At 42.9% G+C, this 24,704-nt stretch overlaps 1 protein-coding gene across 5 annotated transcripts in view; it reads right to left on the bottom strand.

The window, feature by feature from the left end:
• Positions 1–16,446: 16,446 nt before the first annotated feature.
• The window catches only part of NEO1 (neogenin 1), a 275,123-nt gene continuing 266,865 nt past the window's right edge, over positions 16,447–24,704 (bottom strand). For all 5 annotated transcript variants that reach the window (XM_016201544.2, XM_016201537.2, XM_016201561.2 and 2 more), the window contains 3 exons: positions 22,809–23,072; positions 19,807–19,943; positions 16,447–18,976 (listed from right to left, as the gene is read on the bottom strand). In XM_016201544.2, the coding sequence (XP_016057030.2) occupies positions 18,893–18,976; positions 19,807–19,943; positions 22,809–23,072 (485 nt within the window). In that variant the 3' untranslated portion in view covers positions 16,447–18,892. The remainder of the gene's footprint in view (positions 18,977–19,806; positions 19,944–22,808; positions 23,073–24,704) is intronic.

The following is a 24,704-nucleotide window of genomic DNA, read 5'->3' on the forward strand; positions in this document are numbered from 1 at the left end:
TCTCCCTTCCCCCACGGATCTTCCCTCTGTGGGGGTGTCCGGGAGCTGGCTGGGATGGTTTAAACAGATCCATGTTGGGGGTAGTGCTTGTAATCTGTAGGAGTGGGTGTGGGCATTTCCTCTTTTTCCCAGGGCTGGCCTGACTATAAGCATGGGGAGCTTGTATCTGCTTCCCCGTAATGCTGTGGAAGGGCTCAGCACACACCCCTCTGTCTCCCAGACAGAAACCCACCCTGGAGACACTGCTGCAACTTAGTTCTGCCTGGCTCCCTGGCACTCTGTCACTGCCACTCAGAGTAGGAGAGGATTAAAAAATTAAAAATCAGCCCTGCTTGGCACTTCAATCTTTCGGTGCAACCAGCTGCCCTTGAGCAGGGCTTCTGCCAAGGTTCTGACTGGCCAAATGTTTGCGTCCCTCATGCCCCCAGACCAAGCAGTGTAGATTTCTAGCCCTGTACTATTTCCTTTGGCTCAGATCACAGAAGGACAGGGCAGATCTAGCAGATTCACAGTTTGAGGACAGGGCACCATCAGTACTCTTGACTTGGAAGTGAAGTAGGGAAGTCCATTCTCTTTCTTTATTCCCTTAGCATACTGATCAACCCCTGTCCCACTCTCTTACACAATGTTCTACCAAAGGATGGAGGCCCTCTCAGTCACTGCTGGGTGTGCCAATGAGCCCCTCCACCACTGAGCTCTGCAGTTTGGAGCTTTGCTTCATGGCTCCTCTCCCAGTCCCAGATCAGAGCAATTGTTCCTGGAGCTGTAACAAAAGGATTGCTCTTTGCCTGGGATGTTGCGGTTTGAGCTTTCAAGGTGTACTAAATCTCCACTGCTTCCCTCCACCAGGTGCTACAATGGGGTACCCTACCCCTTCTCTGTTTTTCTGAACTGGGGATCCTTGCATGGGACTGAGACCCAGCACTCCCAGGGGTGCAGGCGCTCCACTGCCACAAAATTTCTCCAGCTTCCCAGCCATGCATCTGCATGAGTTGGCTCAACCTCTTAGCACCTCATCTGTCTTTACTCTGCATTCCCTGTTCTCAATATTTCAGATCAGCTTCACTTCAACTGTTTTTTCATGCTAGTTGCCCTGCAGTTCAGCCGCAAATCCATCTGGTTTTGGGTGCAAGCAGTCGGAAGTTTCCTCAGCTGAGAGTCTTATGGGGGCTCCCTTGTGAGTAACAAACTGCCTTTCTCTTGCTGCTTTTAAGATTCTCTCTTTGTCTTTAACTGTAGGCATTTTGATTATGATGTGTCTTGGTGTAGACCTTTCTAGGTTCATCTTGTTAGGGACTCTCTGCACTTCCTGGACTTATATGTCTATGTCCTTTGCCAAGTTAGGGAAATTTTTTGTCATTCTTTTTTCAAATAGATTTTCAAGCCCTTGCTCTCTCACTTTTTCTTCTGGCACCCCCATGATGTGAATATTGGTAGTTTAAGGTCCCTTAAACTATCCTTATTTTTTTTATTCTTTTTGCTGTTTTGATTGGGTGTTTTCTGCTATGTTACCTTCTAAATCACTGTTTCAGTCCTGTGCCTCATCTAATCTTCTGTTGATTCCTTTTAGTGCATTCTTCATTTCAGTTATTGTATTCTTATTTTCTGACTAGTCACTAGTCCTTTTTAATGTTTTTTTATCTACATTTTTATGTTTTCTGACTCTTTGTTGAAATTTTCATTGAGTTGATCTATTTTTTCCCTAAATTTGTTGAGCATCTTTATAACCAGTGTTTTGAACTCCATATCTGGTAGATTGCTTGTGTCCATTTTGTTTTGTTATTTTTCTGGAGTTTTGTTCTGTTCATTCATTTGGGACTTGTTCCCAATCTCCCAACCCTCATTTTGGCTGCTGACCTCCCTATGTTTGTTTTTATGTATTAGGTTGAGTGGCTTTGTCTCATGGTTTTGGCAGAGTGGCATTATGTCGTAAGTGTCCTGTGGTGCCCAGTAGCACAGTCTTCTTGGTCATCCTAGCTGGGTGCTTCAGGTGCATCCCCATGTGGGCTGTGTGTACCATCCTTTTGTAGTTGAGCTCTGATTGTTGTTGGCATGTCAATGGTAGGGATTTATCCCCAGGATGATCAGTTGTAAGGACTGGTCATGACTACAGTGGAGGATCTGCTGTGCAGGGACCCAAATCATGGGGCAGAACTCACTTCAGCAGGGCTCTGGTGCCTGCAAGTCCACCCCTTGAAGGTGTTGCTCATGGATGTCACTTCTCTTTCATTTTTTATTTTATTTATTTACGTCCTCTCTCTTTTTTCTTGATGAGTCTGGAGAAAGGTTTATTAATTTTATTTATCTTTCCAAAGAACCAGCTCTTAGGTTCATCAATCTTTTGTATTGTTTTTTTGGACTTTATTTTGTTTATTTCTACTCTGATCTTTATTATTTTCTTCCTTCCATTCACTTTGGGCTTTGTTTGTTGTTCTTTTTCTAGTTCCTTTAGGTGTAAGATTAGATTGTTTATGTGAGATTTTTCATGTTTCTTGATGTAGGCCTGTATTGTTATGAATTTTCCTCTTAGTATTACTTTCACTGATTCCCATAGATTTTGGGTTGTTGTGGTTTTTTCATTTATCTCTAGGTATCTTTTGATTTCTTCCTTGATCTTGTCATGAACCCATTCATTGTTTAGTAGCACGTTATTTAGCCTCCATGTATTTGTGTGTTTTACGTTTTTTTTCTTGCAATTGATTTCTAGTTTTATGCCATTGTGGTTGGAGAAGATGCCTGATATGATTTCAATCTTCTTAAATTTATTGAGACTTATTTTGTGGCCTAACAATGTTTTATCCTGGAAAATGTTCCATGTGCACTTTAAAAAGATGGTATATTCTGCTGCTTTGGGGTAAAATGCTCCAAAACTACTAATTAAATCCATCTGGTCTAATGTATCATTTAAGGCCATTGTTTCCTTGTTGATTTTCTGTCTGGAAGATCTATCCATTGATGTCAATGGGGTGTTCAAGAACCCAACTATGACTGTATTATGTCTATCATTATTTGCTTTATATATTTAGGTGCTTGCTTTTATGTTGAGGGTATAAATATTTACAAGGGCTATATCCTCTTGTTAGGTTGATCCTTTTATCATCCTATAATGTCCTTCTTTGTCTTTTAATACATCCTTTGTTTTAGTTTATTTTGTGTGATATAAGTATTGCTATCCTACCTTTTATTTCATTTCCATTTGCATGAAATTTCTTTTTCCATCCCTTTAAGTCTGTGTGTGCCTTTGATCTGAAGTTTGTCTTTTGTAGGGAGCATAGTATGGGCCTTGGGGCCTTGTTTTTCTTTTTTTTGGGGGGGGGGGAGTGTCTTGTTTTTTTATCCATTCAGCTGCATTATGTCTTTTGATTAGAGCATTTAGTCCATTTACATTTAAAGTTATTATGAATAGGTACTTAGTTATTGCCATTTTATTATTCATAGTTATGTTCTTTTCCCCCTCTTCTTCTTGAAGAAGTCCCTTTAAAATTCCTGGTAATACTGGTTTGGTGGTGATGAACTTCTTTAGCTTTTTCTTCTCTGAGAGCCTTTTATCTGTCCTTCAGTTTTAAATGATAGCTTCATTCGGTAGACTAGTATTGGTTGTAGGTCCTTGCTTTTCTTTTTATTTTCTTTAAAATTTTTTTAAATTCTCACCTTAGGATAGTTTTTCCATTGCTTTTCAGAGTGTGGAAAAGAGATAGGGAGAGAAGGAAACATCAATGTGAGAGAGACACATCAATTGGTCACCTCCTGCACATGCCCCAACTGGGGCCGGGGATTGAGCCTGCAACCGAGGTATGTGCCCTTGACTGAAATCGAACCCAAGACCTTTCAGTCCATGAGCTGACACTCTAACCATTGAGCAAAATCAGTTAGGGCTGTTAGTCCTTGCTTTTTATCACTTTGAATATTTTGTGCCAATCTCATCTGGCCCACAAAGTTTCTGTTGAGTAATGAGCTTACAGTCCTATGGGAGCTCCCTTGTAGATAACTAACTGCTTTTCTCTTTCTAAAATTAGTATTCTCTTTGTCTTTCACCTTTGACATTTTAATTATGATGTGTCTTGCTATGGGCCTCTTTGGATTTATCTGATTTGGGACTCTCTGTGCTTCCTGGGCTTTTGTGTCTACTTCTTTTGCCAAGTTAGGGAAGTTTTTCATCATTATTTCTTCAAATAGGTTTTCAATTCCTTGCTCTCTTTCTCCTTCTTCTGGTACCCTTTTAATGAGACTATTGGTATGAGACTATTGATGTTGTCCCAGAGGAACTATTCTCATTTTAAAAATTCTTTTTTTCTTTTTGCTGCTCTGATCAGGTGTTTTCTGCTACCTTTTCTTCCAAATCAATGATTCAGTCCTCTGCTTCTTCTAATCTGCTGCTGATTACTTCTAGTGTATCCTTCATGTCAGTTATTGTAGTCTTAATTTCTGACTGGTTCTTTTTTATTGTTTCTACATCTTTTTTTTTTTATGCTTGCTATCTCTTTCTTGAAGTTCTCACTAAGTTTCTTGAGCATATTTATAACCATGGTTTTGACCTCTGTATCTGGTAGATTGCTTGCCTCCATTTCATTTAGTTCTTTCTCTGGAGGTTTTTTCTCTTCTTTCATCAGGGGCATGTTTCTTTGTCTCCCTGGTTTGGATACCTTTCTGTGCTTGTTTTTCTGCATGAGGTAGATTTGCTATGTCTCCCAGTCTTGGCAGGGTGGCCTTATGTAGTAGGTATCCTGTGGGACCCAGTGGCCCAAATCTCTCTGATCACCTCAGCTGGGTGCTCCAAGAGTGGCCCTTGTGTGGGTTGTATGTAAGCTCTTGTTGTAGTTGAGCCTTGATTGCTGTTGGCACATCAGTGGTTGGGGTTGACCCTCAGGCTGATTGTCTGTGAGGCTTGACCAGATCATAGAATAAGAGCTGCTGTGTGGGAGCAGACCTCCACAGAGTAGGATTTGCTGCAGTGGGCTCTTGTGCCCGTTGGGACCACTCTTCGGCATGCTGTTTGTGGAGCTAATTAGGTGGTGCTCTGATGTGGTCTGAAGCTGGCCACTGACTTTGTTGGTTCTGGGGCCTCTTAGGAGGGTTTCTTGTATAGGCCAATGTCAGTCACTGCCTGTGACAAGCCCAGGCTATTGTTAGGAGCTGCAAAGTGATCTGTAGTTGGTAGCAGCCTCTGCTGGACCTGGATGCATGTGGTCATGCTGTGAGCCAAGGTCAGCTGCTGCTAGTACCAGGCCTGGGGCATGTCAGCAAAATGCTCAAGGCACTTTGAGACCTGCTGCTGCCTGCTGGTTGCCTGTAAGGCTTAGCCACTGAAAGAGCCTTGGGCAGTAAGAGAGTTAGGTGCAACAGGGTCTCAGGGAGTCACCAGGGTGGTGTGAGTGGTCTTTACTATGTTTATGCAGATTCAGATATGGCACCAGTGCTGAGCCTGGGGCCACTCAGCAAAGTCACAGGGTACACAGAGGCCAACCACTGCCTGCCTGAGACCTGCAGACCTTTGAGTGTTTTTTAAGAAATACTTCAGTATGGGCCAAGGCTTGGAGCCTGCTGCTGAAAGAGCCTCAGGTGTTATGTGAGTTGGGTAGGCCAGGATCTCAGGAAGTTGTCAGGGTGACACAAGTGGAGTTCACCAGGCTGATGGAGGTTCAGATTTGGCCTTTTGTGGGGAAGGGTTCAACCCCAGGATAATGGTGGCTGCCCCTCCAGCCCTACCTTGAAGCCACACAACTCAGTTCCTCCCTGTATGTCTCTGGCACCATAAGCCACTGTCCATCTGCAGGAGCCCAGGGTGAGTGCCTGTGAGCAAGAGTCCCTGTAAGGGCTCTTTAAATGGATGCCTGGGTTTCCAGCAGCCTTCTGTCTCACCCAGAAAAATGGAATCCCTGCTGATTTTCATAGCCAGTTGTTTTGTGGGCTTCTCTTATCAGCACTTTTGCTCTAGTCTGGGGAGCCTGGTGTGAGGCCAGGACCCCTTGCTCCTCAAGGGGGATATCTACAGTTGAGATAGTCCTCCAAATTTTCAACCGCCACACATGCGTGTGGGACCAGCCCTTTCCATGTCTCTACCCCTCCTACCAGTTTTGACATGGCTTCTTCTTTATATCCTTAGTTACAGGACTTCTGTTCAGCTAGATTTCAGGTAGTTCTACAGGTTGGTTGTTCTACATTTTAGTTGTGATTTTGGTGTTGTCATGGGAGGATGCGAGCACAGTGTCCAGCTGCTCCACCATCTTGACCAGAGCTCTTCTCATCTGAACTTTAGCTTTATCATTCCCTTACTCCTCCTTATACTTTATACTTACTGAAATAAAATATCTCTAAACAATATGTTCAGTTGCATACTAAGGTCGCGATTGGAAGCAGTTGCCTTTCTGGGGAGGAGGATTTTATCAATAATATTGTTCAGAATTGCTAATGCATGGTAAAAATAAAAACCGACTAGTTTTAGCCCAGTTTATTATTATCTAATTTTTTAAAAAATACATGTTTTTATTGATTTCAGAGAAAGTAAGGGAGAGGGAGAGAAAGATAGAAACATCAGTGAAGAGAGAGAGTCATTGATCGGCTGCCTCCTGCACACCCCCTACAAGGGATCGAGCCTGCAACACAGGGATGTGCCCTGACTGGGAATCGAATGATGACCTCCTGGTTCATAGGTCGATGTTCAACCACTGAGCCATGCAGGCCAGGCCGAATTATGCACCTTTTTATCACCTGCATCAGAGGTGGTCAAAGCCCCTCTATGTTCATACACCACTGAATATATTTGCAAAATTTTGAACTTTACGTAAGTAGTATCATGCTGTATGTATTCTTTAGTAATTTGCTTTTTCCATTCAATATTGTAATTTTGAAACCTTGTTGCTGCATGGAGCATAGTTAGCTCTTTTTCATTGCTGTATAGTGAAACATTATACACCATTTACATACGCATTCTTCTGGGGATAGATATTTTGGTCAGTTTCAGTTCTTGCTATTACAAACACTGTAACTACAAGCATTTTTGTTTGTGGCATCTGAAAAGATGTGTAAAAGGATCTCTAAGCTCTGTATCTAGGAGGAGAATAATTGAATCACAGTATAAATTAATCTTCACTAACAAAATTATGCCAAGGTGTTTTAAGTAGTCCTAACTATTTACACTCCCAACTGCAGTGCTTGAAACTCATTCTTGCTCCACATTCTTGCCAATAATTGAGATCATCAAATTTTCTTATTTTTCCCAGTCTAGTATTTAATTGTGTCTTAATGTGAAAATCCCTAATTACTATTAAGGTTGAATTCTTTTTTGTGTATTCCTTTGCCATTTGTGTTTCCTCTTTTGAGCAATATTTTTTTCATGCATTTTGCTTAATTTCTTTTTGTTCTCTTTTTATTGATTCATAGGAGTTTTACACACACACATCAAATATCTTCTCCCCAATTATGGCTTGTATTTTCACTTTTATTTTGGTATATTTTGATGAACAGAATTTTTACATTTTAATGAGATCAAACTTAGCAATATTTTAAAAAATGTCTAGTACTTCTTAGTGCCTTTTTTGCTGGTTTAAGAAACCTATCTTACTCTGATGTTATAAAGATATTCTCCTATATTAATTTATAAAAATGTGAAGTGTTGTTTTTCATATTTAAGTTCTTAACCTGAACTTGACTTTGGGTATGGTGTCAGGGCATAGTTAAATTCCATGTGGACAACCAATTGTTCCTACTCATTTACAATGTCATTTATATATCAGATCTGGGCCTATGTTGAGGCTCTCTATTCAGTACCATTAACATGTTTATCCTTGTTCCAGCAGTACACTGTCTTAATTACTATAGCTTTTTAAAATATGCTGCTATCTAGCAGAGCAAGTCCTTCATCATCTTCTTTTTAAAGAATGTCTTGACTATTCTAGTCTGTGCTACCACATACATTGTACAATCAGTTTGTTAAGATACATGAAGAACTCGATGGACTTCTGATTTGAAATTACATAAACATTATTGTTAAAATTTGTATTCCTATGGATAAAAAGGGTATTACTCTTCTTGAATCTGGTTCGTCTTTAATGTCTTTTGTATTAGTCAGGGTAATTAGCACTAGCTGCCCAACAGAAAAAGCCCAAAATTTCATTGGTTTAACACAATGAAGATTTATTACAGCCCAGGTAAAGTCCACTGATATCAACCTGGAGGCTTGGTCTCCTGGATCATTGTGGGTGGAGAAAAGATGACTGGGGAAAATGACCGATTATGAATGACTCTGTCCTGCAGTGACACATCACTTCCTCTCATATTCTATTGTCACTTGGCCACAATGTACCTGCAGAGGAGGCTACAATATGTGGGGAAGCACATGGAATATTTGTTGGGCATTAACTGTTTCTGCCAAAACTTTCATATAGTTTTATAGTTTTCTTTATGTTAGTTTATTCTTAATATGTTGTATTTTTGTTGTTATTCTTAATATATTATGTTTTTGTTATTTGTTAATTGTATCTTTTTTTAAATCAAGGTATAAATTAAATATAACAAAATTCACCTACTTTCATTGTACAATGAGTTTTGACAGATTTACACAGTCCTATAACCACCCCCATAATTAAGATATAGAACATTTCCATCATTCTTCCAAATTCTCTCATATACCTTTGCAGTCCATTTCCTCCTCCCACTCCTCACCCCTGGCGATCTGCTTTCTGACCTTGAAGTTTTGCCTTTTCTAGAATTTTGTATAAATGGAATTGTACAGAATGGCATTTCTTGTGTCTGAATTCTTTCATTTAGTCTAAAGCTTTTAAGATCTGTCCATGTTGCCCTGGCCGGTGCGGATCAGTTGGTTGAGGGTCATCCCACGCACCGAAAGGTTGCTGGTTCAATTCCCAGTCAGAGCATATGCTTGGGTTGAGGGCTCAATCCCTGGTAGGGGACATGCAGAGATCCATGTTGCTCTCTCACATCAATGTTTCTCTCTCCCTCTCCCTTCCTCTCTCTCTAAAAATTTATAAACTCTTCTTTTAAAAAAAGGTCTGTCCATGTTGTTTTATGTATCCTTGTATGGATGTGCCACAATTTATTTATTCATTCATCCATTGATGAATAATTGGGCTGTTTCCAGCTTTTGGCTATTAAGAATAAAGCTCCTATGAACATTCATATTCAAGTCTTCATTGATTTTCATTTGTCTTGAGTAAATATCCAGGAGTAGCACTGTTGAGTCATCTGGTAAGTACATGATTAACTTGGTAAGAAACTGCCAGATGATTTTCCAAAGCTGGAATGCTGCATTCCCACCAGCAAGTGCATGAGCATTCCAGTTACTACATGTCCTTGCAACACCAGATACTGTTTGTCTTTTATTTTTACCTTTCAAGAGGGTGTGAATGTTAATTTTGGTTCTAATTTGCATTTCCATAATGAGTAAAGATGCTGTGTGTCTTTTCAGGTGTTTATTGGCTATCCATGTGGGTTTTTTGGTAAAATGACTGTTCATATCTTTATCCATTTGTTTTATGGGGTCATCTGTTTTCTTATTATTGAATTATATTCAGGATACAAGTCCTTTATACAATATATATTCTGCAAATATTTTCTCTCGGTTTGTGGCTTGCTTGTTTACTTACTTAACCAGGTCTTTAAAAGGGTAAACATTTCTAATTTTGATGATGTTCAGCTTACCAAATTTTTCTTTTATGATTTGTGCCTTTTAACAAGGGAGTTAAAATGGTGAGCTAGAAAATATTTACTTAACACAAAAGAAGGTAGCAATAGAGAAATAGAGGGACAAAAATAAAGACATATAGAAAATAAATAGCAAAATGCCACATGTAAATCCTACCTTAGCAGTAATTACATAAAATGCAAATAAACACTCCAATTAATTGGCAGAAGTTGGCAGAATGAATTAAAAAAACTATATAAATAAAATAAATATAAAATATAAATGTTATAAAACTATATATCAAAATTATAGTTTTAATATAGAAATGTACAATATATAATGAAATATATTATATTAGAAATACATTATGTATTAATGTAATAAAAATAGAATAATATAATAGTATTTATCAATATATTATTTAACATATTAAATGAATTTTATATATAATATATATAAAATCCAAATATATACTGTCTACAAGAGACATACGTCATATTCAAAGGCACAAATAAGTTAAAAGAATGTGAAAAGATGTATCATACAAACATCACCCAATGAGAGCTGGAGTGGCTATGCTAATTATCAGACAGAGTAGACTTTAAGACAAAATTGTTACTGAAGACAAAGGATTTGATAAAATAAAAAAGGGTCAATCCATCAAGAAGATTTAACAATTATAAACATATATACATCTAACAACAGAGCCCCCAAATTAATAAAGCAAACCTGACCATAAGGGAAGGGAGAAATAAACAATTCAACAATAATAGTTGTAGACTTCAATATTCCACTTTTAATAATGGATAGAACAACTGGATAGAGAATCAGCAAGGAAATAGAAAATTTGAACAACAATATAAACTAACCAGCATCTACAGGCATCTAGAACATTCCACCTAAGAATGGCAAAATACACATTCTTCTCAAATCCACATATAACATTCCCCAGGATAGACCAAGTGTTAGGCCACAAAACAAGTCTCAATAAATTTAAAAGGATTGAAATCATACAAAGTGTGTTCTCTGACCACCATATAATAAAATTAGTAATCAATAACAAAAGAAAATTTGGAAAATTTACAAATATATGGAAATTAACACTCTTTTAAAAAACAAATGGGTCAAACAAGGACTATCAGAAGTAAATTGAGGTGAATGGAAACAAAAACACAACATACTGTAACTTATGGGGTGCAGCAAAAGTAATGCTCAGAGGGAAATACGTAGCAATATGTTCCTACGTTCATAAAACGATCTTAAATTAGTAACCTAAACATTCATCTTAAGAGACTAGGAAGACAAGAGCAAACTAAGCAAAGCTAGCAGAAAGAAGGAAATAATGAAGATTAGGGCAGGGATAAATGAAATAAAAAATAGAAAAACAATTAAGATTATCAGCAAAACCAAAATTTGTTCTTTGAAAAGATCAACAAAATTGACAAATTTTGGCAATTGACATTTGATCTGTTGTAGACCATAGGTAATTGAGCCCATTTCCAAAACTGACATAATAAGAATGTGTGTACTCTCGTTGAATAGTGCACGTGCTTTGTATAAAGTGGATATGTACAGGATTACAGTGCTGCTGAAACTTAGCTGAGAGAGCATTTCCCTCCCCTGGTAATTATGATTCTGGGATAGATTTACTATTCTGAAATTTCCCAAGTTACAATTTTTTTATTTCTGTGAGTAAACTTGAAATTGCAGTTTCTTTGATATGACAATCCATAACCTTAACAAAGATCTGAATAAGAGTTTTAAGGAAGTTTTTATTGGCAAATGTTCTCCTCATTTGGAGAATCAAATTAACTGTTAATTCTATATCAAAGGAAATAAACTTGCTACTTGCACCTCCAAAAAAACTAGACTACTAAAAAAAAGGACACACACACACACGGGGGGGGGGGGGGGGGGAGGTCTCAAAATAGTAACCTCAGGAATGAAAGAGGGAATATTACTATGTACCTTTAAGAAATAAAAAGGAATAAAAGGGAACACTCTATGAACAAAGTGTGCCAACAAATTAGATAACTTGGATAAAATGAACAAATTCTTAGAAACACAAACTGTCAAAACTAGATAAAGAATAGAGAATCTGAATAGACATATAACAAGCAGAGGGATTAAATTAGTAATAAAACTTCCCATAAAGGAAAGCCCAGGATGGCCTCGCTGGTGAATTCTACCACATGTTGAAAGACTACCAATCTTTCACAAACTCTTATAAATGTAGAAGAAGAGGGAACACTTTTCTTATTCTATGAGGCCAGTACTACACTGATACCAAACCAGAGAAAAAAAAATACAAAAAAGAAAACTACAGACGAATATTTTTTATGAATATAGATATAACAATCTTCAACAAATGCTCAAGGGAGATGAGGATTTTTTCCTTAGTTTTCAAGCACAGCAGTTCCTGTCAGGCTGCCCTTTGGTGCCATTTCCTGACAGGTTGATTTCTCCTGGGCCACACTCTCAGGAGGGTCTCCCTTGCAGCGCAGGGTGGCTTTTCTCCCGGCTTTCAGGTTTCTGGTGTTAGGCTTTCCCACAGGAAAGTGGCAGCTTCCCTTTTCATTTACCACGTGGGTTCAGTTTTCTGATCCTCTGCCGGGGAATTCCCTTGCTTTCTTTTGATCAAATAATTTAAAAGCATTTCTTTGTAATTTGACCAGTATCTGAATTGTCCCTGCCTTTTAGAGGGACTGCAAGCAATGCTAAAAGAAACCCCATTTCCTTTCTCTGGTGAACCCCCACCATTCTCAGAGTTATTACTCTGTGACCCCAGACTGACTCTGCAGTCAGGGTTGGAAGTTCTTTCCTTGCTTTGCCCAATCACTTGGCCAGGTGTCTTAGCACTTTCCTGCTAGGTGGTAATTTCTATCTGTTAAGTGTCTGAAGGCATCAATGGGGGCTGTTACTCATTGTGCACCCTCAGTTCCTGGCACGCAGAAGGCCTTCAGAAATATTTGTGAAACCATGAATGATTCCCAGCTTCTTGGGTGAGGAAGACCCTTTTCTGCCCAGGCCCAAGTATTCATTCTCTTACTCCACCTGCCCACACCGGAGATCTCTTTGGTTTCAGTTCCAACCAATTTTTCCCTTCTGTGTGTGGCTAGAATGTTCACCAGCTTGTTCTCCTGCCATTTCTGAGGCAACTTTGTTTACGGGAGCCTGATCTATCATTTTGCCTTCAGGAATGAATCCCAGCTGTTTCTTTCAGAAAGCTCCCCAGAATCCTCTTGTGAGACCTGGGTTTTGAGTTTATGCAAGGAACCCGCCTTATTCTTAACTCACTGGACCTGACCTCCACCTGTGGTACCTTGCCAATCAAATCCAGCTTGGCTGGGCACAGAATTGCCCTTGTAGTGTCCCAGGGCTTTGGGGAGGATAGCACCAGCTCCACGCATCCTCCAGATCCTCCGCAGTGGCCTGCTGGGGCCCCAGTGCTTCATCCAATCACAGGAGGCTGAGCACAGTCCGAGAGGCCTCAGGCTCAGTGTGATGCAGGTTGGTTCTCTTGAAATTGCTGTGTTGACGGTCATGTGAAGCACGCAGTTTCTCGGCTCTGTAGTGGCCTTCTCTCCCTCCAGATAGATAGCCTCGTATAAATTCCTAGACTCAGCTCAGCCTCATTTCCTCTGCAAAACCTTTCTGAGTATATGCTCCCAGAAAGAACTCAGACTTTGTCAAATTCCCCCAGTACTGGGCCATCTTCCTCACCAGGCAAGTTCATTAGTGAACATGTACAGTGTGCCAGGCCCTCGGATGGAGAATCCCAAAACAAGCATGATTGTTTTCTTTCAGGGGTTACATGTAGTGGAAGAGACAGAAATATGAACAAGAAAAATCAGGGGACTGGATGGTTAGGCTGTATCTTTAAACATGAGTAGAAATTTACCAGGCAAACAAAGCCAGCAATGAGGGAGGGGGTGGGGAGAGCATTGAGGCAAAAGGAATAGTAAGAGGTTAGATATCATACCTTATTCTATAAGTGCAAATTGCTATGTATTGCTAGGGCCAAATTTGGGTGAAAGGGAAGATTAAGTGGCAAATAAAAGCTAAGAGGCACACAGAGCCACATGGGACTCCATTCTGTAGGGCATGTGACATGGTGGGGGTGGGGTAGGGTAGAATGTTGAGCAGGGTAGAAAGAGGTCAGATTGGAGTTAGAAAAATCACCTCTACAGTTGTGTGCGCCTGAGGCTGGAGGGGGCAGGGTTCAATGAATTGACTCAACAGATGACAAATAAGAGCCACTTTGGGGGACATTTGAGAGAAAGAGCTACAGGATTTGCTGAGTCATGTGCTGTGGTGTGAGGAAAGAGTTTAGAATGGCTCCCAAATTGCCCCTTTGGGGACCAGGTGCACAGAAGGGTAGACCCAGTAACAAACTAGCATGCATACCTACGGGCTTTGCTGCAGGACACGGAGATGGAGGGTGTGAGAAGACATTACCTCTCCGGTCTCATTTTAAAAAGTCCTTTGGGGCACCTCAAGGACAGTCACTTCACTTTGGGGGAACTTCCCACTTAGCATCTCATTCTCTCACCATCTTGTTGATTACACCTTGCTGCCAGGGCTAAGATCCCACCCTCGAGATATTTCAGGAAGTTACAAATTCTTCTTATTCTCTACTGCAGCAAGAGCTCCCTCCAACTGTGTCTGAGCTGAGCTCTAGGCCCATCTTTTCATTTCTGAAACGCATAAAATTTCTAGTTGACTAAAAGAGCATTTTGAGATGAACACCATCCACTCTGCTTAGAGGGTAATCAGTTTTAAATATTTTTTTCAACATTACTTTTAAAGGTTATTTTAATACATTATTTTCATTCAATTACAGTCTTCCACCTCTGCCTCTAGTCCCACTGGTGGGCTACCTCCTTTGGTAGCTGGACACCCAAAGTGAAATGATGGGCACCTACTGTCCGGGCCCTTCGTGTGCATAGGGCTGGTCATTCGTGGCTCCTGCTTTTCCATCCCCTTCCCATACCTCTTCCCCATCAATTTGAGGGCTGTTCAGTGCTATTCTCCAGTCTTTCTCCTCATGAGATCATGCCCTCCAACAGGAAAGTGGCAGAAATTGGGAGGGGCTAATGGCCTGGGAAAAGAGGGCATTTCTTCTTCACAGAAGGCCTTGTTCATAATGTTCATCCTAGATCAATCCGGAGGACATCCATGCCCTGGTTCCCAGCACCCTGTTGGTCACTGTGACACCAGGATCATTTCTTATGACTCTGCCAGGCAGACAGGTCTTTGTATCATCCAACTTCATGCCAGGACACCGAAGTGCCATGGCTGCTGGAATGGGAGGGTCCTTATAACAGCGTCACTAGGGGCCTCCCTGGATCCCTCCAAGGGGAGCAGGGTGCTGAATGTGTGGGAAGCTTTCCAATACACTCCAGGCCACGTCTTCCTGTCTGTCCATCCATCCAGGCAGGAGACAAGCTTTGCTGTTGCCAGAAACTGCTGCTGGCATTAGGTATTCAGAGAGTGAGAAATCTGTCCCCACTGCATTCACAGTCCAGCATAGAGACTGACAGATAAATCAGTGTAAAATGCACCGAGTGTTACCTAAGGATGTGCAGTAGGCAGCACTGGGGTCTCTGGTTAAAATAGTAACAGCAGTGGAGAGTGTGTTCCCTAAGGTTGAAGTTTCCCAAACAGCTTTCCATGGCTGGAGTACTGGATGCCCAGGTGACATGAGTCTGGACCTGGGGGCTGTGGCAGATTAGCAAAGGCTTTAGCACTGGGAGCTCTGACTCCACCGAGGCCAGTGGGTCACTGCTAATGGGAATGATGGGATTTGAGTTTCATAAAGTACACTTGGCAGCGGAGCAGATGAAGTCCCGGGGGCAAGTGAGCAGTTAGTAAGGACACTGGGCTCCATGTCCAGCCCTCACTGTATTGCAAGTTTACGAAGGGCGGGCCTATGGCTGTTGTGTTCATCACTGTTCTGAGCCCAGACCTTTGTACTCCATGAGATATCTTAGCGTTATGGACTGAATGTTTTTATCTCCCCAAATTTACATGTTGAAATTCTAATCCCCAATGTGATGGTATACGACGGTGGGGTTTTTGGGAGGTGACTCGGTCATGAGGGTGAAGCCTTCATGAAATGGGATTAATGCCCTTATAACAGAGACCCCAGAGAGCTCTTCCTTCTGCCACGTGAGGACACAGAAGACACTTATGAATCTATGAACCAGGAAGCAGACACCAGCACATCTGCTGGTACCCGGAGCTTGGACTTGTGGACTCCAGGATTGTGAGAAATAGATGTTTGCTGTTTAAGACCCCCAGTCTACGGCATTTTTGTTATAGCAGCCTGAGCTGAGGCACAGAGCAGTCAGGTGAGGCAGCCCAAGAAAGGTGGGACTCCTTGCAGATGCCTGTTCCAGGCACCCCACACCCATGAGGGGGGTTGGGAACAGGAAGGCCCAGGCCTCTGTGTGCCACCAGAATGAGCTGCTGCCCAGGGCGCTGCCACAGCAGGGACTTGGCTGACACGCCCTTCAGCAGTGGCTGCACTTTGCTGCTGGGCTCACGTAGCTCTTTCTGAAGGAGTCACCTGTGATTCCTCAGGCTGCTCAGTCCCTGCAGGGCAGCAATGAGGGGTGGGGACAGGACTAGTGAACAACTTCTGCCTGTGGCCTCTTGGATCACTGGCGACACCTCTACGATGCCCCTGAGAACCCACCTTTATAGTTGTGAGGGACAAAGTGAATTCAATTTAAGGCTGGGAAACAGGGGACCCCAAAGTTCTGTTTTCTTATGGAAAAAGGAAAACAACTCTTTGACCATAGTTTGATTGGATTAAAAAAGTGTATTGGATTTCCAATACTAAATAAAAACATGAAATTGTGTTTTAAAAGCCATAGAGTTTACAATATCAACTACAGAAAAGGCCGAACATGTGTACAGCAAGTTGTCCCAGAAGCCCTCCAGCCCCCCAGCAGGCAACAAGGAGGGAGACATATCTGTTTCAGATCCTCCCGGAGGAAGCTGCTGATCAGCTGTTCACCTAGGACATTACAAGACGCACGATGGTTTCATTTCAAAAATCACAGGAAATGTAAGAAAATGTATTAAATTGTGAAAAGGTGCAATACAGAATAGCTTTCCTTTTTCTTAATTTTAAAAAATCCCCAACTTTGAGCAGTTACTTTATTTAAAAATAGGCCCCCCACCCGCCCCAGCTCTGTGGTAGTGTCCAGGTACCAAGGCCCTGAGGTAACAGGTGTCAGGATTCATGGGAGGAAATGCCCTGAACGCGGAGCACATTTCTTTGGGCGAAAGTGAGACAGCTCCTGGGGAATCAGCCCTCCTGGTGCCCAGGGTGCTTGGAGTGCTCTTTTCAGGATCCGTTTAAGTGCACTGGTCTTGCAGAACCCTGCCTGGCACCACCCTGTGACCAGGAGCACGGCAGCAGGAGTGCCAGCATTGCACTTTTCATTGCCCCAAAATAATAAATACGAAGAGTTCATCGTCTAACAAAGTAAATGGATGAGAAGACCTAAAAGGGGAAAATAACTTTAGGGATGCCTGTGGGGTGGGGCTGTGCTCAGGGCCCCAGCGCAGGTGGGCTGGGGTACCCACGGTTGCGCTCACCAGCTGACCTCTTGGCTGGCCTTCTATACTGCCTTCCACACTCTCTCCGGGGATTTGCTGGGGAGGAGGGGGTCTGTTCTGTATTTTTTCATAATATATTCTTAGTATTTTAAAAAAACTCTTAACATCTCAGCTCCTTACCTTTTTAAGAAAAAGACAAGAATTACTTGTAAAGGGAAAGGCTTCTGTGTATGGCCAGGCCACTCAGTGTACCTCAGAAACTTCCTGCTGCCCATTCTAACCAAGGGCTTCGTGGAGCTGTGGGATGGAGGAGGCGCAGCTGCCTCCTGTGCCCTCTCCACTGTCCCTGTCCTCTGCAAGAAGCGGGGAGCCTCAGGGGTACTGCAGCCCCTGCGTGCCTCATTCTTGCTAATGATTTCCCTAAGGGGTTCTGCACCGTGGAAGTGAGAGCTGGACCAGCTGAGGACAGGAACTGGAGAGAAGCAAGGAGTCCTAAGTGGAAACAAAGTTCCTTCCTTAACCTCCAGCTTTCCCAGTGGGAACAGATGATAACAGCAGGAAAAGGGATCCACCCTGTTCTCTGAATGCCTAGGAGCGAGGGCTGGGCCTTGTTCTGCGTCACTCCTGCAAGTGGAAATACAGTACCTGACGCTCAGCACGGGCACTCTCATCAGGATCTGACCAAGACATTGGGGCAGCTAAATCCTCAAACCCACCTATTGCACAGAACTTTTTAACTAGGTCCACATGAAACTCTAGTTGCAACTTAGTGACAATAGAGATGGACATGCCAGGAAGGGACAATAACGTAGATGCTTCCATTCTCTGCAGGCTTCTGGAAGAAGGTACAATGACAGATACACTCACAGGACCTCAGCAGCCCCTCCACTTCCTATTCCCAACCCTCCCCACCCCCACCCCAATACTGAAACTGCACAGAAGCAACAAACAAGTCCTTTCAATGTTACATATCATTCAAATAGATCTGTAATCTCACAGTGATGAGAGGAGAAAGTCAGGCCTTTAATAATTAAAATTAAAAAAATAATAAAAAAGCTTACAAACAGCAATGCAACATTTCCTCCCCCTCAGAGTGATGGGTTAGCAGTTGGTAGAGGATGCAATGACTCAATTAAAAAACAAAACAAAAAACAAGCCGACCCCTGGAACAACCCACACTGTTGATGACTTTCCATACACAATTCAGACAAGTAGTCAAATGTCAACCACTTGTGGAGAACACGGACTTCCTTGGTTTTGATAGTTTTTCTTCTGAAGGTAGAATAGGACCCAGATAAAACTGTACATAAATGCCAATGTCAACACCCCACAAAGGCGATGCAGTTACAGCACGAAGACACAGCCTGACCACGAAGTGAAATGGAGGCTGCATGTCCTGCCCCTTCCCTAGACACGCAGCTTTGGCCCACGATGCCCAGTCCTGCAGGGTGTCAGCAGGTAAAGGGAAGCTGCCTCGACATGTGCTTCTTCCGGGCTGACCAGGGGCAGGCACGTGGCCACAGCTGGAGGCAGCCCGACTCTGGGTGCCAGCTGGTCTGCATGCTCACTCTGTGTTCTCAAGTGCTGTCCCCTTGTAGAGCTCTGTACAATTCCTTGTTTCCAAGGCTAAGTCCCAAGACTTCTAGACTCAGTTCTGGAGTCACGTCCTGGTGAAGGACGTCATGCTGTCGTGATGGCATTTAGGTCCTTCATTAGTCCTTCCAGGTGGGCCATCTCTTTGGTCAGCTCATCTGGTTCATAGCTCTACGGAAAAGAGAACACTGTTGCTGGGTGTGACCTGAGGAGCCATTCACAGGGAGAGCCCAGAGAGAGAGTCAAAGAGTCTATGACAAAGTGCCCCAAGAGATTAGATAACTGAAACCCCAGCTGGCCCAGTGGTGTCAGAGATTGCAGGAGGTGCCCAGGCCACTAAGCCCCCAAGTGAGCAATCACTCATATCCTCGCATTGCAAAATGCCTCTCCTCCAACACACTCTGTCCAGGGTCACAAGCTGCTCAGCCAGTCTAGGTCTCTGCCACAATCAATACAATTGGTATGTACCATAATCTCTGGGTCCCAAGCTTTCCTCTTAAAGAGTCCTGTACTTGAAAATACAGAGGCAGATGTATTTATTGGAATGTGAGAGGGAGAAATCAAGGAGAGACCCTGTTGATTTCTGGTTTGAGAGCATCCACTCTAGTACCTTCCCCTCTAGCATCCTGCTCAGAAAAGGTCATGAAGTGGGACTGAAGGGTGAAACAACAGTGGATGATTCAAACCAAGAAAAGAGGACCAGAGAGATAGGGCAGACTAAAAGGAAGGCAGGGGTGGGCAGGAGAGAAAAAAAATCACTAGCTGGGCTGGTGATTCAAGCTAATTCAAGATTCATCAGAGAGTATGAGAGAAATCAAGCAAATTAAAGCCTCAGCACAGTTCCCAGCTTGGAGAGATGCTCCATCAAGCCCATCTAGGGAGCGAATGAGTGAACCCGCTTCACACTCTGGGGCAGCACAGTATCAGTGTGATTAGCACACTCTCGGGCCCTGGGACATGCCCCTAGACATCCTGGCTGGGCTGATGGCCCATGAACTTACACTTTCGGAGTCTTCCAGCATCCTTGTGGTCTCCTGCACTTCAGGGGCATTGGGAACCACCACGGGCATAGGAGGCCTGCTCCTTCCTAAAGTCCCAATGGAGGCCGTCTTCACCGAGTGAATGTGATGGTTCAGAGCTGAGGGGAAAGGGCACCGTCAGATGTGTAGTTAAACTTGCTCCCACCCAGACCTCACAAAAGGATGTAAGGTCCAAAGGCTGCAATCCTGCTCTGAGAAGGCACTGGAACAAGATGGGACAGGGAGGAAGCAGGGCATCCAAGAGGCCAGAGGAAATATACTATTTGGCTTTAGAAAACTAACTTCCTAGTCTAGTGGGCCTCAAATGTAGTGGTCCATGGACTCTTTCAGGATGTCTGGTAGATTATACTCTTTTCATACTACTACTAAGGTATTTTTTGCCTTTACATTAATGATACAAAAACAACGGTGGGGAAAAACTGCTGGAGCCTGAGCAGAAATGAAGGCAGTGGCCCCAAACTATAAAGTCACTTGCTGATACACACTTGCAGTTTAGAAAGCAGTCCGTTTAACTTAAGATCATCCTTAATGAAATAGTAAAAATTATTTTATTAAATCTGGACCTTGATCACACAGCTTTTAAATATTATGTGACAAAGCAGAAAGTATGCACACAGGACTGCTGCTGTACACAGATGTGTGAGGACTATCTTCCACGCAGGCACCCGTGGCAGACTGAGTTGTGAGCTGCACTGGCACTTGTATCATGAACACCAATGTTAGTTCAAAGAAAGACTGACAAGCTAGTAATCTGGACTTGAGCATTTGGCAGACATTTTCTAGAAAGTGAATGAAATGAGCCAGGCACTTCAAGGAAAACAATGGACAATATTTATTGCCAATGACAAAATTTAAGTTTCAAGTAAAATTAGAGTTTTTAAAACCTTGCCAACATAAGTTTTTCTTTGTTTTTTTCCCTTAATCCTCACCTGAGGATATTTTTCCCCTTTATTTTTTAGAGAGAGTGGAAGCGGGGGTGAGGGAAGAAGGGGGGAAAGAAACATTGATGTGAGAGACACACATTGATTGGTTTCCTCCCACATGCACCCTGACCAGGGGTGGGGATGGAACCTGCAACCCAGCTATGTGCCCTTGACCAGAACTCGAACCCAAAACCCTTCGGTACCCAGGCTGATGCTCTAACCACTGAGCCATGTCAGCCAGGGCTGCCACCGTGAATTTGATAACTTCCCAAGAGTTTGTTAATATTAATGAATGTATTTTTAGATATTACATAATAAAATGTATCAAGATTTGAAGGATCTGTACAACTTAGTAAACCAACATTTTTTCAAATGACTAATGTGTGTGTTCAATATCATGCATTCAAAGTACAAGTCAGATGGATTTTAATGGAACAGAGATGGTTTCTAATTCCACATTATAAATGTAACCTGCTGAGTTTTGCTATAGTATCAAAAAAGAATATCTGCAGTTATCTGAAAAAGTTATAAAAATACTCTTCCCTTTTCTGACCACATATTTGTGAGGCCAGATTTTCTTATACTTTAAACAAAAAAACATATTGCAACAGACTGAATGCAGAAGCAGATAGGAGACTGAAGCTCTCTTCTATTAAGTCAGATATTAAAGAGCTGTGCAAAAATATAACCAATGTCACTCTTCTCACTATATTTTTGTTTTGAAAAAGTTATTTTTCACTAAAATAAGCTATTTCTTAATATGACAGATGTATTGTTATTATTAAATATATTTTGGTGATTTTAGAGAGAGGAAGGGAGAGAGACAAACATCAATGAGAGTCACTGATCAGCTGCCTCCTGCACGCCCCCTACTGGGGAGTAAGCCCGCAACCTGGGCATGTGCCCTGACCAGGAATTGATCATAGGTTGATGCTCAACCTCTGAGCCATGCTGGCCGGGCTATTATTATTATTTTTTAACCCTCACCTGAGGATATGTTTTACTGATTTTAGAGAGAGGAAGGGTAGAGAGGGGGAAGGGGGGAGAGAGAGGGAGAAGGAGAGGGAGAGAGAGAAACATAGAACGGTTGCCTCCCATAAGTGCCCTGACCAGGGATCAAACCCGCAACCTTTTGGTGTACGGGATGACACTCCAACCAGCTGAGCCAAACGGCCAGGGCAGATGAATTTTTAAATGAATAAAATAGTTTTAAAATTTCTGTTTTAATTTCTAATGCAGTAGATTTTGAGGAAAAGCTCTTTTGTGGCCTTGATAGCTTTTAAGAGTATAAAGGGGTCCTAAGACCAAAAAGCTTAAAAACCACGGACTTATTCTGAAACAAACCACCATAATAGATAATAATGTGGAAGAGTAGGGGAAAAGTATGCCTTTGAGGTTAGGGGACTTTGGTTTGGCTGTGTGAACTCAGGGAATTCATTTCCTAAGGTTCCTCCTTGTTTCTCTTGCTCTCCTCTGGCTTGCAGGGACCCCTGTGGAGGGAGGCAATTCTGGGAGGCTGAGCAGAGATCTGCTGCTCACAGCCATGCCACTGGATATGACCACCAAAAATCCTGCACCCAAAACAATCTAAAAACTCCCTGGCCAATTAGTCTCTGGTTCCCACAGGAGGGAGACCACACCCTACCTGAGTGGGGAGACACCATTACTCTAAATTGCTAGGAGATGCTTGGAGGGTATTTACTTTATTTTTTTTTCCCCAATCCTTGCCTGAGGATATTTTTCCCATTGATTTCTAGAGAGAGTGGGAGGGAGGGAGGAGGAGGGCGAGAGGGGGAGAGAGAGAAACATCGACACATCGACTGGTTGCCTCCTGCACACATCCTGACTGGAGATGGGGAACCCGCAATTGAGGTACGTGCCCTTAACCAGGATTGAACCCGCAACCTTTGGGTCTGTGGGCTGACGCTCTAATCACTGAGCCAAACTGGCCAGGGCTGCTTTGTTATTCTTTAAAGAAGAGGTCATTTTTGCCATAAGCCAGAACCAAAGGGTTCCTCCAGTGCTGTTGTCCCCACTCACCTTGCTGGGACAGTAATGGTGTGCTTGGCAGCGCCGGATCATAGGTGGGAGGACCTGGGGGTGGGATGGCCGGCACAGCAAAGCTCTTCAGTGGGTGGGAAGGGCGAACGTGGGCGGTAGGAAGACTCTGGCCTGAATCTTCCTCTTGGGAGCTGGCCAAATAAGAGGAGCTGGTAGCACCTTCAGGATCTTGGTGATCAGTACAGCATGTCTGAGACGAGGAAGCTGGCATGGTGTCAGTGCTGGGGGTATTTCGAACAGATTCTATAGTGGGAAAGTCTAGATGTTAGCATTTTTAAAAACCATTAAACATATGTACATCCCAGGGCCCCTGAAAGCAGCTCAATAAGCACCAAGGTCCATGGATTAGCACCTCTGCCAAGGTTAAGAATAAACTTATCTAAAAGAATCCCAAAGAATTTTGTCAACCAGCTGCTGGAATTTTTTCACCTACACAGCTAAGTCGTCATAATTTTATGAAGTTTTGTTCGGTACTTAGTATGGAGCACATACAAAGGTTCATGAGGCTACTGTCTATTAAGATGTAAATAATTATAAAAGAAAATTTAAAGTTTCATTCATTGTCACCAAGGCTGGCTGGGTATCAGACAAGTACCAACTCTGCCCGCAAGGCCTGGTGGTTACTGTAGCAGAGGTAATGCCACAGGCCCTGTTTGCCCTCAGGGGACTGTGCAGAGCCTCACCAAGGCAACAGCCCCACAGCTCAAGTGGGACCTGGACAACCAACTAGTCCTCAGGTCTACAAATAGCATTAAGATTACGCCATATGAAGGGTGCTGGGGTCAGAGAAAGAAATAGGGTTAGGTCAGCCTAGAGAAGGGGAACACTCAGGAAGAACATGGTAACAATCTCAAAATATGTGAAAAAGGGACAGAGTTGTTCTGGAAGGCAGCACGGTGGGGTGGAAAAAGCACTGGCTTTGGATCAAATACACCTGGACTCTAATCTTGGCACACTAGCTGGGTGAACTTGTCAGTTACCAAATCTGAGTCTCAGTTTCTTTACCTACAAAACAGGAAGAATAACACATGATTCACTGGGGATTAGTTGAGAAGACTTATGAAAAGTGCTGAACATAAGGCTTGAACAAGGTTCTTTTCTTTGTAAATTACCGAGTGCTTACTCTGAGCCAGGGACTATGCGAAGAATTTTACATTCTTTAGCTCATTCAATCCTCAAAGTAACTCAGAAGGCACTGGGAGGTTGGGCCTTGCCCTAGGACAGAGTGAGAACAGGTAAAGTAGGAATCTGAATTCTGGGCTGGACTCCCAAGCCCAAGTTCCAAACCACCACAGACTATACCACCCTTCCATCCCAATGCCACCGTCCCCTGAACATGCAGGGGCGGCAGCAGGACAGGGAGACATGAGAACAGTAGGAGCTGGTGCAAACCACTGCTGGTTCCCCGAGGAGGGGCCTGGAAGACACCAGCTCTGGACAAGAGGCTGCATCAGGAAGCCAGAAAGATGGCCTCCCTTGACTCCTAGAGTTCTCACCCTTAAAAAAAGAAAATAATCCTTTTAGGAAGCAATATGTGAGCAACCTGCAGAAATCAACCTATTTCTCTGTCGTCGCTGCTGAGGTAGCAATAAATCTGTTCCCTTGGGCTCTCAGGAGATAGGCCATAGCTCAAAGGTCTTGAGTTGCAGGGATGAGGAACTCACCACCCTCCTCAAGTGCGGAAAGTCTGGCTGTGACAGTCCTACCAGCCCCAGGGGTGGCTGAGGATTTTACTTAAGCCAGACACCACCACAGATGAGAGCTGCTGGTCCGCTTGCTCAGTGTGACCTGGGCCTGAAGGTAGCTGGTGAGGGTGGGAGTAGGGGGCTAGGAGGGAGAAAGCAGGCTTCAGCTGGAACCACGTCAGCCTGGACT

The sequence above is a fragment of the Miniopterus natalensis genome, chromosome 1, assembly GCF_054644295.1.
Source record: "Miniopterus natalensis isolate mMinNat1 chromosome 1, mMinNat1.hap1, whole genome shotgun sequence".
NCBI lineage: Eukaryota > Metazoa > Chordata > Mammalia > Chiroptera > Miniopteridae > Miniopterus > Miniopterus natalensis.